The sequence below is a fragment of the Pistacia vera genome, unplaced genomic scaffold, assembly GCF_008641045.1.
Source record: "Pistacia vera cultivar Batoury unplaced genomic scaffold, PisVer_v2 Contig680, whole genome shotgun sequence".
NCBI classification, from domain to species: domain Eukaryota; kingdom Viridiplantae; phylum Streptophyta; class Magnoliopsida; order Sapindales; family Anacardiaceae; genus Pistacia; species Pistacia vera.
In genome coordinates, this window is record NW_022196535.1 from 84,421 (window position 1) to 100,312 (window position 15,892).

The 15,892-nt window shown below is 34.6% G+C and overlaps 2 protein-coding genes across 2 annotated transcripts; one reads left to right on the plus strand and one right to left on the minus strand.

Moving 5' to 3' along the window:
- The first annotated feature begins 254 nt into the window (after positions 1-254).
- On the plus strand, positions 255-4,217 carry LOC116113529. Its single transcript, XM_031399679.1, has 5 exons — positions 255-535; positions 754-1,139; positions 1,210-1,342; positions 2,234-2,658; positions 3,339-4,217. Exons 1-5 carry the CDS (start codon positions 274-276, stop codon positions 4,098-4,100), a joined length of 1,968 nt encoding a protein of 655 aa, XP_031255539.1. The 5' UTR covers positions 255-273; the 3' UTR covers positions 4,101-4,217.
- Positions 4,218-4,469: 252 nt separating this feature from the next.
- On the minus strand, positions 4,470-10,405 carry LOC116113530 (UPF0481 protein At3g47200-like). Its single transcript, XM_031399680.1, has 5 exons — positions 9,095-10,405; positions 6,758-6,827; positions 6,547-6,615; positions 4,655-4,745; positions 4,470-4,557 (listed from the first exon to the last, which is right to left on the minus strand). The coding sequence occupies exons 1-5, from the start codon at positions 10,403-10,405 to the stop codon at positions 4,470-4,472; spliced, it is 1,629 nt and encodes a 542-aa protein (XP_031255540.1).
- Positions 10,406-15,892: the final 5,487 nt, after the last annotated feature.

Sequence of the window (15,892 nt, forward strand, 5' to 3'; positions counted from 1 at the left end):
ATCTGCAGTACCTTTACAAGCAAAATAGTTATCAACCATACATTGCTAACAACTACAATTACATCACATAACTAAGGACCTAATCACCAGCTGATTTGTAGCTGAAATTACCAAAACATTACTTTAAATTATCAAGAAAAAATCAGCCCAACAGAACTGCACTTGAACTTGACCTTTTGCCACCAAACTTGCAGCTTCAACCAACAACCAACTTCATGAGTTTCCAGCAAAATATCATCTCATTCAACAGTTTTTGTGAAAGGGAGTCCAAAAATGGATTTGTGGTTTGTTGCAGCAGCAGCTGCTGCGGGATATTTAGCCAAGTATTGGCAGAATGCTTCCAGGGATCGGGATAGGGATAGGGATAGCTTGTCAAAGTTGTCTTCAAAAGGTTCCAACCTTGAAAAACCTGAGTCTCCTAGCTGCCCCTTTCGCAAATTGGCACGGAGGAAAAATCTAGACAAAGATGTTTTTATGGATAGGAAAAAGGTTTTGGCATCAGATGGTGTTTCAGATGCCGAAGTGGATTCTGCTAGTAAGATTGATAGTGAAAGCATGGAATCTTAGGAAATTATGAAATTGCAATTTACTTTCTATATCCACTTTACCACCCAGATTGTTGCATGATGAAAACCTAGAAGGAAATGAGTGTGGGAATAGATTGAATGGTGATATTGTTGATGATTCTGATATCCCTTCTACATCGGATATGGACTCCTTTCATGGTTCTGCAAGGCACATAGGCTCTCTTAGAAATAAATACTCACTCCTTTCATGATTCTGCAAGGCACGTAAGCTCTCTTAGAAATAAACACTCACATCAGCATTTTGTCAAACCTCTAAATTCCCTTGAAAGTTGCCTTATGGCTCAGCTATACCCTAAACATATGAAAATGGAAGAGTATGTTCCTGGTCCCCTTTCATCACCATCCTTGGCAACTGTTAGGCCATTGTTTGTAACTGATGGAAGCCGAATAATTAGCAGAGCAAGCAGTGAATTTGGTGCTGCAAGGTTTAGGATTGAAAATAGTAAGCTGCAAAAGGAAGCCTATTCAGGAAATAATGAAAATGTAGTGGGAGCTCCTCCGCTACCCCAAATCGGGTCGTTGGATGTTCCTACGAAGATGAAGTTTAAATCGGTAAAGAGCCGTGTTGGAAAATTGAGCAGCTCCGGTAAGTATAGTGATGGATCACTATTTCGCTCTCAAGGTACTTATGTTTTCCTCTTCTTTTTTAANGTTGAACGTTCCTAAGAAGATGAAGTTTAAGTCGGTAGAAGGCCGTGTTGGAAAATCGAGCAGTTCCAGTAAGTATACTGATGGATCACTATTTCGCTCTCAAGGTAATTATGTTTTCCTCTTCTTTTTGGATTTACCTTTTCATTTAATCACCAACATCCTATATGAAAGGAATTTATTCTTCTTTTATCATTTATTGAAAGTTTATTCCCTATAATTGACTTCCCGAGTCCTCGTTGGTTCAAAGTTTTAAACTCCATCTTTATTCTCTTCATTTTTGGTTTCTCTACTGTAAATGTAACATCTTGTATGCTGAGAAAAATCTTGAGATACCTTTTACTACAAAGTGAAGTAGAAAACATGTTTGTTATCTTCAAAATATAGTTGTCTATGCAGTTTTGCTCTATTCAGTTGTCATGTCCAAGAAACTGTAGGGTTAAGATTACCTTAGGATGGTAGCAATTGGAGTATTTATAGGTCATGGCCTTCACCTTGGAGATGGCAGTTTGACACTTTCTAGAACAATAGCCTTTCCAATTTCTGCCTTAAAAAAATTGTTTCGAGAGACTGATCATAATTCATAAATATGGAAAACTCTTTGTTTACCTATAAAAAGAAAAAAGAGAGAAGAAAAAAAAAAAAAAAGGAAGTACATCCTGCTAGGATGTACCTCACAAATTTGGTGTACTTTTAGCCTACTGATTTGTACTAAATTTTCATTGAAAGTAATCTCTTTCGCATGCTTCATCTGCATTTTCGACCTTGCATTGCATGCTGATTAGAGAAAAATGTATTTGCATTCTTATCATGGACATTTAACCAGTAATGTATACATATTTGAAAAATCGTTCAGTAGCAACTACGCAATTGGATGTTTTGGAGACTTCTGCTTCTGCACAGTTTATATCATGTATCTACTACGTCATTCATCTATTCCATGAATGTTTATTCTAATTCTGACAAAATTAATGTGCTCGCAATGTTACACTCTTTAGGTTCACATGATGGAACACTTCTCTTTTGTCTTGGAATTTCCATTGGTGTAATATCCTCTTTTTTAACAAGTAGAAGAGAAGTAGAAAAATTGAAGGAGTTGTTGAGGCAGACAGAGAACTTGGTCCAAGATCTACAAGAGGAACTTGAGATGAAAGATTCATTGACTGTGAAGGAGCTAGCTAATGAGAATTATGAATCACCAGGTACATGTAACAATTCTTTTCATGAGAGCATGCCAAATACTTCTTGCCCAGAACAACATTTGGATATAAAGCATGACGATAAAGAATTGTGTGATAAGAAAGCCGGTGAGGGGACAGAATCTATGAGTAATATTGAAGCGGAGCTTGAAGCTGAGCTCAAGAGGATGGAACTAAATATGAAATCATCTAGCTTGGAGAGAAGATTGAGCGATTGTGTTGAGGTAAGTTTCTCTGTTTTTCTTAGCGTTCATGAGAGATTAATAGATTAGTATCATGTCGACTTGTGTAATGAACTATTTGAGATTTTTCTGGCCTGATGTCAGTATAGTGATTCCGGAGTCCATCGTTTCTAGGCTTAGTGTATGACATTTTAGCCCATACTTAATCAACCATAGGTTGGGGCTCTTCTCTACAATACAGATCATACAAATTATTTAATTTGAATCAAACAGCCGATAACTGAAATCTGTGCTGGGTTGATTCTCTTCTCAGCTACAGAAGTAGACATAAGTTTTGAAGATGTTTGGATCTGAGTAAGTTTGTATGTTGTCTTCTATTTTTGGTCAATTTTGGGAGTATTGAAAATGCCTGCAGATTCAGATGTCATATTGTTTCTTCCTAGAATGCCATTGCTTTAATTGTCTTTACGGTTATATTAAACACCTTCTTCTATATCTTAACTTTCAAATGTCATAAAACAGTAGCAATACATCTCAACAAGAAGGTTGATTTATATGTTGACCATATGTACTGGCTAAACCTGAACCAAAAGAAAATGAGAAATGAATTGAAAAAAAAAAAAAAACCTCTAATTGTCAAACATGAGATTTTTTCTTGGATGAGGCAAATTTCATTGAGCTGTTTATTTTGCAAGGGCTGATAAAGCTGATAATATGTACAGCTTGACCCAGACTTTGAAGCAGATTTTGCTCAAGGTGAATTGAGAGCTGACATGATCAATAAGCAATTTGCTGATCAACCTGAGTCTGATAAAGACGCAAGTGGAACCTCCACAAATCACTCTGCCAATTATGGAGTCTCACCCCGGGAGCTGAGCTTGTGTCTGCATGAAGTAATTCAATCAAGATTGGAAGACCGTGTGAAGGAGCTTGAGGCAGCCCTTGAGAACAGCCACAGGAAGCTTGAACGCTTGGAATCGGAGGAAAAGAATTGTTGGAGGAAGTTCTCTAGCTCTGAACTTAGATATTCTTCCGATGAAGAAAGTCCTATTTTTAATGAAGAACACAATTCCATGGCTGAACCTCTAGTTATGAATTTATCAGGGGAAGCTCTCAATGCATACAATGAGGCTTATGAAGAACTAATGAAGATAAATGAGTCAGAAGAAGAGGATTCACCATCAGGGTTTTACGAAATGAACCGTCAAAATGGTGGGGTAAATGGTTCCTTGCCACATCATACACACAATATAGAGAAAATATCAAAAGAATTCAATTATAGTCAGGTAAAAGCATCAGAAGAGCAGGGCTTGAGCGTTGAAGAATCACTTGATGTTGGTCTAAGTGGTAGTGATGACAGTGATTTTGATGATGAGATGGAGAAGCAACTGATAAAACAGATAGTTGAGAAAACCAGGAAAGGTTCTCCTGCACTGCTGAACGCTCAAAAATGGTTATTTTTTATGGATAAAGATGAGCATTGAATTGAATTGAGACAAGAAATTTTTGTAGTGTATAGACAATCATAATCCAACCAATCAATTGTTGATTCTGACTTGTACTACCAAACCTTAATACAATACCAGTGTTCTTACTGATAACATTTGTCCATCAAACTAGCGGGGATGATTGTTTCCTTTCTAGTTTCGGCGTTTCGGTTTTCAGGTACTGGTACTTGAATTATTTTCTTATTGAACATAATACCAATTGGACCCAGAAAAAAATTTCTTTTACTGAATTTGTCTGTACCCTTTAATCACAAGCAATTCTTTAGGTTTTTTTTTTTTTTTTTTAACCGTTTTTGCTACTGAAGTTTATCTTTAAGAGCCTACAAAAACAAGGATTTAAACTTATCACCATTCAAAATGATCTGCAAATAGTTGGTTATAATTTGGCATATAAACTTGTGTTCTAGAACAGTTATACTGGATAACTGGATCCCTTCAAAATACAAGCAAAGAACAGGCAGAAAAATACAAGCAAAGAACAGGCAGAAACAAAGAAGTGAATCTTCAACTACAATTATTTTCTAAAATACTCTTGTTCATGTTGTTTCTCAAAAAGAACACATAAAACCACTGTTCGCAAAATAAAAGCCAGCACAAATGCAAATGGTTCATACACAAGGGCTAAAAACTAGAAAAAAAACAGTTCATTAATACAGGTGGAAATACATCCAACTGTTTTCTTTAAAGCATACGATTTCATGCCCTTTTGGCAAAGTCATCAGTGTCGTCCTCATCAACGTCCCTGAAATTTCCCTCCAAAGGTCCATCCTGCTGAAAACCTCCAGCACCACTTTCATCACTAGCAAATTGATTACTTCCGAACCCAGCCCCAGTATTTCNAAACGCAAATCAGAGAAAATCAAAACGCAAACAAAAAACCAATTGAAGAGCAAAATTTCTTCAGTTTCGATTGAACTGAGTTCTCGCTTAGGTATTACTTGGGGTGAAGAGGCGATAACACTCTGATTTGTTGTTGCTTTGATTCCGGGATTGGAAGAAGAAAGATTTGAGTTTTTGGTTAAAAAGTCCTCCACTTTCCACTGTAAAGATATGTGATTCGTTTCATCCAAACTTAATAAATGCATTCCTTATTGTTTATTGTATGGTTATTGAGATTTTTGTTGCATTCTAAGGTTAGTTGTGGTTGATATTCGTGGATTTTATTTGAAAACTTTGTTTGATCATATGATAAAATATGGGAAAAAAAATCTACAGAAACTGGGGATAGTGAATCCAATCTATGGCCGCTACAGTGTTATTTGCTAGCGTTTCGGAGATGCCAGTCTTGTTAGCTTGGTCCGACTAGACTCTAGCGATGTTGGGAATTTGAATATTTGTTAATTATCAAATTGATTAATAATTTAATTTATTAAATAAATAATAAATAACAAAAAAAATTGGATTAAATTAAGTAATTAAAAATAATATTGACATAATTATTCACATTAAAATTTCAATCAATTAATATACCTAGAATTAAGAAAATATATATATACTTATTTAATACATACACTATTATTAACATTTTTTTTTTAAGGTATCTGAGATATCTAGGTCTACATTGGAACCTTCTAATCAGTAATCCTCAAGGGCACGGAACACCCTACAAGTCCAATGGACTAAGGTAATTCTACAAATATGGTAGATACCTCTCTTGCGACTCGAACATAAGAAGTCCTGAGTATACCTAACCTCAATGACTAAAGAGTTTGTCATCTGACCACAAGGGGAGAGGTAATTAACATGTTATGTATGACGAATAAACCCTATTTAATTAATTTGATAAAATTTGTTCTATAAAATAATTTACTTGAGAAAATGTTAACAAATTACTTAGATTATTGTCACAAGCATTTGTTAAAGAAACTAGATAAGTTTAATCATAAATAATTATGATTTTCTCACACTTGTTCATAATTCAATTTTGATTTTATTATTAATTTAATGTATTTTTTTTTTTTCATTGAGTAAAGCAAAAATGTCTCTTACTTTGAAAAATTAAGAAGTACGTGTTTCAAGAAATTGTTAGATGTGAATATGAAGTTTCAAGGGACACTATTATTGAGAGAGTACACGTTCCTCATAGTTTGCCAATGGAGATTTAGTTTGAGGTTGATGGTAAGAGACTTAGATTTGGACATTACATTTTTGAACTATTCCAGCAGAAAAATCAAATGACTATACAAAGGAGCACGAGGTTGTGGAGAAAACCAAGTCAAGGAAAGAGATTATAAGGTGGAAAAGGGTAGGGACACCGGATACATAGCCTAAGAGATTATAAGGTGAACTTCAACTGCATACTTCAAAATAATTCCTTCCCTCCATCCATCCGAATATCCGATAAATTCTCAAGTTAGTGTTGGGAACAGTTTAATTATACCCACAACATAAGAATATAAAATCGGCTAAGCAAAGTACTCACCTTCAGCAACATAACCATATTTACTGAATGCTTCTCTTAGACTTTGGTGATCAGCGCTATATGAAAGTCCTGCAACGAAAAACCACCAAAAGAAGAAAAGAACCACCGTATAACGGCTCAAAATAGCTGGACACACATCCAATGAAAAGTTTTGAAGATGAAATGCATCGTATTGCTTGGTAAATGGAGGGTTTTGATGCAGATATTTCACTGGCAATCTGCCTGCCAGCGGTCTGCCTAAGTATACTCCCAACCTTGCCGAAGAACGCCATTATAATAACCTAAAAAAACATAGAAACATGAAACTTCAATCAAACAACTGTGTAGAACAAACAAAAAAACAAAACAAATCTAAGAATGTCGATGATCAGTTGCATGCTTATCACCATATCAGTAAAAACCATAAAAAAATCAGCTTTCATAAAATCCAAAACATTCAATCATCCTGAGCCAAATATACTTTCATTACAATTCGTAAAGCAAGAAGTCCATAAACATAAAGCTTCACATGTTTAATCCCATATTCCCAATACAACTAACGATATTCACAAGCAAAGCAAGTTTTAATGGCGTTGAAAGGTGAGGAAGGAGAAGTATTACTCACTTGAAGCTTGGCTGCTTGCTTGACGATGAAGGAACAACTCTTTTGGGTGCGATGCGAACAACCCTAAAATGGATAATAATAAAGCCTCTTTAGTTATTCTAATTCTACTAAGCAATATATCCCTATTCTTTGAAAAATAACCAAAAAAGTCCCCTATAAATTATTAAGTAAATACAGTAGTAAAGTAAAATTATAAACTCCTTAATTTTGTAATTATAAGTTGATTTGTTCATAAGTTGAAATTAATAACATTAAAAAAATAAGATACAATTCTAAATTATATATACAAGTGACAGTACTTTTGTATTTATGCATCATTCACTATCATTTTATGTGCATTTATTAAAACATATAAAATTGTGTTTGTCATTACTTAATATTGTTAAATATGTTTATCATATAATATTGTAGATTTTTATTTAGAAAAAGTGAATTTTATAATTGCTCAGGTATGGAGAACACAATAAATGGTTAGAACTTATAATTTTGATGCTTCCTATAAGAGATATATATAGAAACTAATCTCCAAATAGGCAAGCAAACAACCTTTTTTTACTTCAAAAGTGTGCCAAAAGCATCATAGAGTACAATAATGTCCTTTTTTCTATTTGGTTTGAGTCTGCAAACTCCGTTAGGGCGCTTGTGCCCATCTCTCTCCTTGGTTTGGAACTTGCGTGCTTCCTTTTGGGCGTTTGTTCCTATCCTTTTGTAAAAAATGATGGGCATATCTATTCTGGTCTTCTTTAAACCTCTTTTGGAGATATGCCCCCTAGTTTGTATATAGTTTCTCTTTCATTTCTAGATAGACCTCTTTCGTTACGCTTCTATTAAATTATAACCTCCTCGTAACAAATTAGTTTAATCCCTGATAACTATAGAGAGGTAATAAAGATGATGTCATCGAGAAGAAGGAAAGTAAGTGAAGAGTGATTAAAAATTTTATTTCCTTCAAACTCTCTTTGCTAGGATTTTGACAATTCAGGTTCATTTAATATTATGTTACTGCACGATTTAAATCACATTAAAAAATTAAAGAATAAAGCTGAAAAATTGAAAAGATATGTCCTTAAATTAAACAAGCACATATGGTCCGTTTGCCAGACTGGATTACACTGAATTGCATTGACCAAATCGGTGCTACAGTAACATTACAGTGTTTTTTAAATTTTAATGCCATGTGTGGAGCAGTTTTGAATTGCTTGAAGTTTGGATTAACTTTTTCTAGTCCAGTTTTGCAATTTTATATGTATTTTGATACATTAATATAGTTAACTAATTTATTTTAATTAATATTATATACTATAAATATATAATAATGATTTTTATTAGTAATTTAATCAAAAAATCATTATAAATAAAATTTATAATTGAATTAAAATTAATAGCTATTATTTAATTAATTTTTTCAAGTTAAATAAAAAAATTGATTTTTTTAATAATAATTTTTTTCCGATACAATACCAAACACAGTATAATTTTATAATTAATACTATCTTATTCAATTGGATTCATATTATCAATTTCAAATTCAATTAAATACAATCAAATAGGGCGTGCCCAAAGCACCCATACACTATAGATCGTACTAATAATAAATTAGTAATAACAGTAATACTACACTTATAAAGAAATTTTATAAAAATTTTCATACAAAGTGATGTAGTAAAAAATGAATAGAAGAGTGAATCTAATGAGTTTGATTTTTTGTTTTACTCTTTTATTTATTCTTTATCACCTCACTTTGTATAAAAATCTTTGTAAAATTTATTTTATTTGTAAGTATAATATTATTGATTGTAATAGATACCCACATTATTTTAAGCCGCGGTTGTAGCTCAAGACAGACATGACAGTTTGAATCGTCGCGAGCACCAAGAGGAAGGAGGCGGCGAAGAGTTTGATGGCTGACCATGGAGTTTTGAAATAGTTGCGCATCAAACTTGCCCAGTAGCTATTGTAATAGGCCTCCACATTCTGAATCTGATTAGAGAGATAACTTTGTCTGATATACACCGTATTTTCTCCCAGATTGTCGAAGAAATCTGCAACGTATTTGTCATTGTGTGAAAACTTTGAGATGATTCCATCCGAAGAAAGGGATGAGACGTCTCTTGGTTGGGAGATGAGACAAGATAAGAAAGAGACATAGTCTGAGATGTAGTTGATGCGGTAATCTCGAGACTGTTCCAAGGCCATACAATTTGTCAGCACAGTGCTCATCATGTCGTTCAGTGTGATGGATGGAATTAGGAGAGCCCGGTTCTTGAATTTTATATCCAGAAAGCTTTCAGCTTTTCTTTGCTTGAACTTGATTCCCGATAGCTTTAGTTCCGTTACGCATTGCATGGAATGTGTAGATGCATATGTTTTATCACATTCATCGCCATTGTTGCCTGAGACCTGTTGAACTAGACTAAAGTAAAATATCTCCAGCAAATGACTGCATCTCTGAAATTCAGGTAAGAAGGTCAGTGTCGGTCCTGTCCAGGAAAGATTCAAGAATTCTACGGCAAGCTTCATAAATCTTTCTTTAGATGGACCTGATTTGTCAAACAACGACTGGAGAACCAACAAAGGAAGTTGGTTCTCAATTTTAAGAACAACCCTGGCGAGAACAGAAATCAAATTTGGCTGAGCAAGAATGGGATCATCTATGACCTCGTAAATTTCGCCTCGGTTGTGGTAGCACAGGAGCTTAATGAGAAAGCAGCCATCAAGCAACATCATCTGAATGAAGTCTTCGTTCGACATGGGCAAAACGAGGCTTTTTTCGGGGTAAAAATCTCTAGTTTGAGCTTCCAAATTCTCCATTTTTAGAAGAAGATGCCGCAGGTACTCGTCGACCGGCGGTTTCCGGCGAAGATATTTATCAAGAAAGAACCATTTGAACTCTTCGAACTGATGCAGTTTTGTTCGGTGGCGATGTAAAGGACCGATTGATACAATCTCAGGTTCCACACTCTTGACACTGATACCCACGACACTCCCAGAAAGCCACGTGACGGGGACGGATTGGCTTAAATTTCTTCTTTCTTCGTTACTTCTACGCAGACGACTCTGCATACGATGGAGTAAATTTGGCGAAACTGAATTTCGGAATTCATCATCCTTTTCTTGCGGTTCGGTTGGTGTTTCTGAATAGAACTCAAGTTTCTCTTTGCCCCTGTCCCCACGGCTTGAACTTGCTTCATTCATGGGCGATCGCCTCCTGCTTCCTGTCTGTTCACCGTCGACCACAATAGATGAGAGTTCCATTAACGCCTTCGTCTTTGTGCTTGCTTACACAGAACAGCAAGATGCAAGAGGTGACGAGCCTGTCTCAGCACTTAGACAAGATGGTAACAACAACTTGGCAGGAGTCGAAGAGGAGGATGACCCCGTCGAGTATGTCCTCTAGCTCTAAGGAAGGCCTTGTTCCCTTTACTTAAAAAGGTAAAGAGATCGATTTGAAACACGTAGGTGTACAAGGTGAAGCGCGGCGGCGACCGCGTACGAGGACACGTAGTCCCAAGAAGCTTTATATTATAACTTAGCAAATTAGTGGGATATTTATTTTCATCCTTCTTTGAGATTTAAGGTCTGAAATGATTATAATTTTAATAAACTCTTTTATTTCTCCTAAACAAAAGCATAAATCTCTCAAAAAATAAAAACTTATATAAAACTTAAACCATCTCAGCCTAATTTTTTTTCATTGATTTACACCATGTTCAATTCTATCTCTCCATTTAGATCAAACTAAGTTACATTTGACTATGTTTTGTTGTTAGATATGATTTTAAATTATGTTCTTGTAATTTTTAAAAATTACTGTTTAGACAAGTACAATGAATGTGTTTTTAAATTTACATTTTCTAATATTAATTAGTATGCTAAACACATTTAGATTCCCTATATATCAATACTTTTTCAATATTGTTAAAAAAAAATACAAAACAACTTCATAAATAAAAACACCTAATAAGTGTTATCTACCAATCCATTAAGGACAAAAATGAAATATATCAAACTTTGAAGTATGCTGTTTCTTAGAAATTTCAAAGCAGGTTGTTTGTCTCCTTCCTAGCAAAAGTAGGGTTGAATGGAAATAAACTTGCTTTAGATAGAAGAGTAGTAGGTAGGGAAGAAGAAGGATAGCGAAAACTGCGACCTAAAAGTGATCAAGAGGGATGATGGAGACAAAAGATTAGTGGTTATGATTATTTAATATATTGAATCACATCAGACAAAAGAAATATTGCGAAGGAAATATGTGGGTATGTTAATATGTTTGGTCGGAATGGATAAATTTGTGACTATGTTATTTAAATTATTTAATTGTTCTTTAATTAAATATTATTATTATATTATTTTTTAATATTAATTATTATAATCTTTCTGTATTTAAAAACTTAGCAAAAATAACCCCATAATAAAAGTTTGAAAAATCAACAAAACATCCCTATCAATCCAATCACTGTCGATCGGCGGCAACCACACGGAAGGTAGAAAATGGCCTCCATGCACCGTATGGCCATTTTCGGCCAGATATCTAACTAGAAATGACCATATCGACGCACAATAGCCATTTTCAGCCTTTCGTGTCCCGTTTCGACGACCGCGGCAGCTAGCTGCAATGGTGGTTGCCAGAGGCAAGTGGGTGGGGGTGGTAGCTTGGGTGGACTGCAATTTGTTTTGAATTCAAAGGTAATTTTTTATAAAAAGTTAATTAATTGGGGTGAAATAGTAAAAGTCATATTCATGTAAATAAATTTAAAAGTAAGGACATTATTGTCCTAAAATTTTATTAATAATGGATAAAATTGTAACAAAAAAAGATAATCTTGATAATCTTAGAATACCTAAGAAAATAAAGGTAATAAGATTATCTCAAATATTACCAATAATAAGCACTATTGGTATTTGAAAATTATCGATATCTTATATTACTTGACAACTAAATATGATAATTAAATAATATAAGATAACTTAACTCGATAATCTCACATAACCCGACCAACGCCCCTTTAAGTGTTATCTACCAATCCATTAAGGACAAAAATGAAATATATCAAACTTTGAAGTATGCAGTTTTTTTGGAAATTTCACAGCAGGTTGTTTGTCTCCTTCCTGGCAAAAGTAGGGTTGAATGGAAGAAAACTTGTTTCGATAGAAGAGTGGTAGGTAGGGAAGAAGAAGGATAGTGGAAACTGCGAAGTAACAGTGATGAAGAGGAATGATGGAGACAAAAGATTAGTAATTATGATTATTTAATATATTGAATCACATCAGACAAAAGAAATATTACGAACGAAGTTAGAACAAGTGTAGTAGGTTTCATCTCAGGGGAAATGAACATTGACCAGTCGTCGTGATATTTGGTAGAGTTCATAATGTTACGAAAGAATCTTGTATAAATCTCTTCCTCGAATCCCAATTCTGTACAGGCATTGCTCGGATGTTTCATAAACATATTTTTTGTGAATCTAAGGGGCCTCTTTTCATAACGCGGCTCCGCGTATGCTTGTAATCGTTATCAATGGAGCTTTCCTCGGTCTTTCATACTCGCTTTATCTTATTTTATCGCAAGTCCATCTAAATTTTCAAGTAGGTCTGAGTTACCGACATGTTCCCACCCAAAACATGGCCCATAGACAAAGTTATACTCGCCCATTTTACAAATGACTATCCGGAGCAGAAATTATGTTAACATTTTTTCTTTTTGTTAAAAACATATATTTTCATTGTGAAGACAAAAATACTATTGATTATTTGAGTGAAATTTATTATTATTATATGTGAGTGAATACATAGTACCCCTATTTAATAATAATAAATACCCCCAACTTTACAAATAATTGAATCACTAATCAGTCCCAATTTTTTTTAACATGAGTAACCGTCAGATTATGAAATTTATGAGCTGATATTTGTATTCCATTTACTTGTCAATTAAACGCAATAACATCAAGATTGCAAAATCACAATGCATTTTCGTCACCCTAAGCCTAAAAAAAATTGGAAATGTTTTGATCAGACCTCTTCAACCAGCTAATTACATGCAATAATGACAAGAAAAGGCTAGATGTTTCTAAAAGAGAGAACAGAAAGTTTGGGTAAATAACTTCTGTTGTAAACATAACAATCTGTTTCAATATTATCAAAACAAATCCTTTTTTTATTTTGTACAGAGCATGTTGTACCAACAAGACTACAGCTAGGTTTGTAGCTTCTTCATAAATGTATATTCTTCAAGTCAAAACAATGTTCACAACCTCACAACACAGTGGATTGCTCCATAATGATTCAATGCCTTCTTCAAGTTATAGGGCATGCTATCACAAGCTTCAATTCAAGAGGTATTTAAATCACAGTCTAGTGTTCATGTCAATTCATTATTTACTTCCTTAACATTATTCTTAATCCTATTAATAGGTAAGCAAATCAGTAATGCCAAGTGTTTTTTTTTTTTTTTTTTTTTTTTTTTTTCTGTTCAGCTTGATTGGTTACTTTCCATAGGAGTTGATGATAGGTTTGACGGGCAGACACTTGGTTAGAGTTTCCTCTCCTTCCCATTTTGGTTTGTCTGAACAACGTCTTGCAAAGTCTCTGACCCTCATAGCTCACTGCAGCTGGAAAGCAGTCAGCTAGCCTAAAATGCCTTCTTCATCTTTCCTTCCTCTTCCTCTTCCTCTTCTTTTTAATCTTCAGACTTTTAATTTGTAACTTTCCATCGATATTCACGTGATGGGTCTAACCCGTCATCAATTATTGACAGTAAAGTTAACATCGATTGATTGATGTTCACCGTAGTTCTGATTTCTTCAACCATCTCTCATCTTCAGTTTTCTTCTCTCTCCTCTCTCAATTTTTAGAAACCTCTCATATACCCACCAAAAATACTTTGCGGTGTATCTGTTTTAGTATTTTAAATATATTTTAGGTAGTATTTTAAAAAAAGTAATACTCTCAACCAATCGCTTTTGAATATATTATAAGCTACAACATTTTGTTATAAAAAAATTAGAAAATGTAGCTGGTAATATTACTGAAATTATGACAGTAGAATTTTAAACATGTTTCCGTTAGTCTATATTTGATGATTATTTGATTTAGATGGAATTGTTTTAATTGTTTATTCGACGTAAACTTATATATATATATCATTTCAAGGATTAAATTTATAAAGTTTACGTCCACATAAATGCCATTGGTGATTGCACTTCTTCTTTACAGATTCTGTTTCCAGCAGTAGTAAGAAAAGTCGAAATGGTACGACTGTGGGAATTGTTTTAGGTGGTTTTGTATGTTTTATATTTCTTTTGGCTGCTGTTTATATCATTCGAGTGAGGAGAGGACATTCCAAGGAAAATATAGGTAAATGAAAAAATTGTCTTTGTATTTATGAAGGATAAAGGCTCAAGATTAATGTTACATGGAAACCCTTTTTTTTTTTTTTTTTTTTTTTAAATCTATATTTCATGCTCAGATACATTATTTGTATTTATTTTCAGCTACTGATGAAAGTGACAATTTTGTATCATGATATTGCAGAGCTCATGGACTAGACGTGCTAAACCATATACTTTCAGTTTCCCGTGAATTAAGGGCCACCACAGAAGAATTTAACCCTACCAATAAGCTTGGAGAGGAGGAGTTTTGACCGTTTTATAAGGTAATTCATTATCCTAATTCAGATACACTATGGAAATTGTTTTCTCAAAGCTTTTGGTGGGAAAACGTAGTTACGCCAAACCTTGGGTGTGGAAATTATCATTCCCCGTCAAATGGTAGAACGTGGCTCGGCGTGAGTATACAAGATTGGAACCACTGAGAGCCACTGACACTGACGGCCATGGCCATCGGATGCCGCATTCAGTGCTTCATGGATGACGGCACCTAGAGGTGGAACAAATAGGCCGGTTAGGCGGGTCACCCTAACCCAGCCCGTAATGAAGGTTTAAACCGGCCCGCTATTTTTACCAACCCGCCAGCAACCCCCAGGGCGGGCCGGTTGCAAAATGGCAACCCGGCGGCCGGGTTGCTATTTTGTCCTCTCTGCAGAGGCCCCACCACCCATGCAGGTTGCATGCGAGTTGGCCCAGCCAGGGTTGGCCGAAAAATAATTAAAAAAATTGTAAAATTAATTTTTTTTTAAATTACCTTTTACCCTTGAATATAGCCGTTTTATAGCGTTGGAGGGCCTTTTTCGTCATTTCTTTCCCATTTTTTTTTTTATAATTGGCCCTAAACTCTCATATTTTTCTCACAACTCAATTCTCTCATTCTTCATATTCTCTAATCTCTTCTCTCAATTATTCATTTATTCTCTTAATCTTTTTGTTATCATTTGCTCTTATTTTAATTTTTATTAGTTTTTGCAATTTTCAATTCACATTTCCAATTTTCCAAATTCCAATTCTCTTTCTTTAATTTTTATTTCTTCTACATCAATTGTTTTTTCAACTACAATGGATAGAATTTCTCTCCCATCAATTTCATGATGAAGAAACTACTATCCTAGTCCTAGTCCGCTGATTTTTATAATGCAGAGATTAAATAGTCCCGCTGTCCCAATCCCAGCTCAGAATCCGATACCCCTCAAAATTGCGTCGATTCCAACAGCTCCGTGGTTCTAGAGAGTCGTCCTCTAATCGTCGTCCTCTTCCAACTCCATCTCAAGTTGAGACGGGTTCATCACCTGCCCGAAACGAAGACAGGCACACATCGACGTTGGGCGCATTTCGACAAGTTTTACGAGAC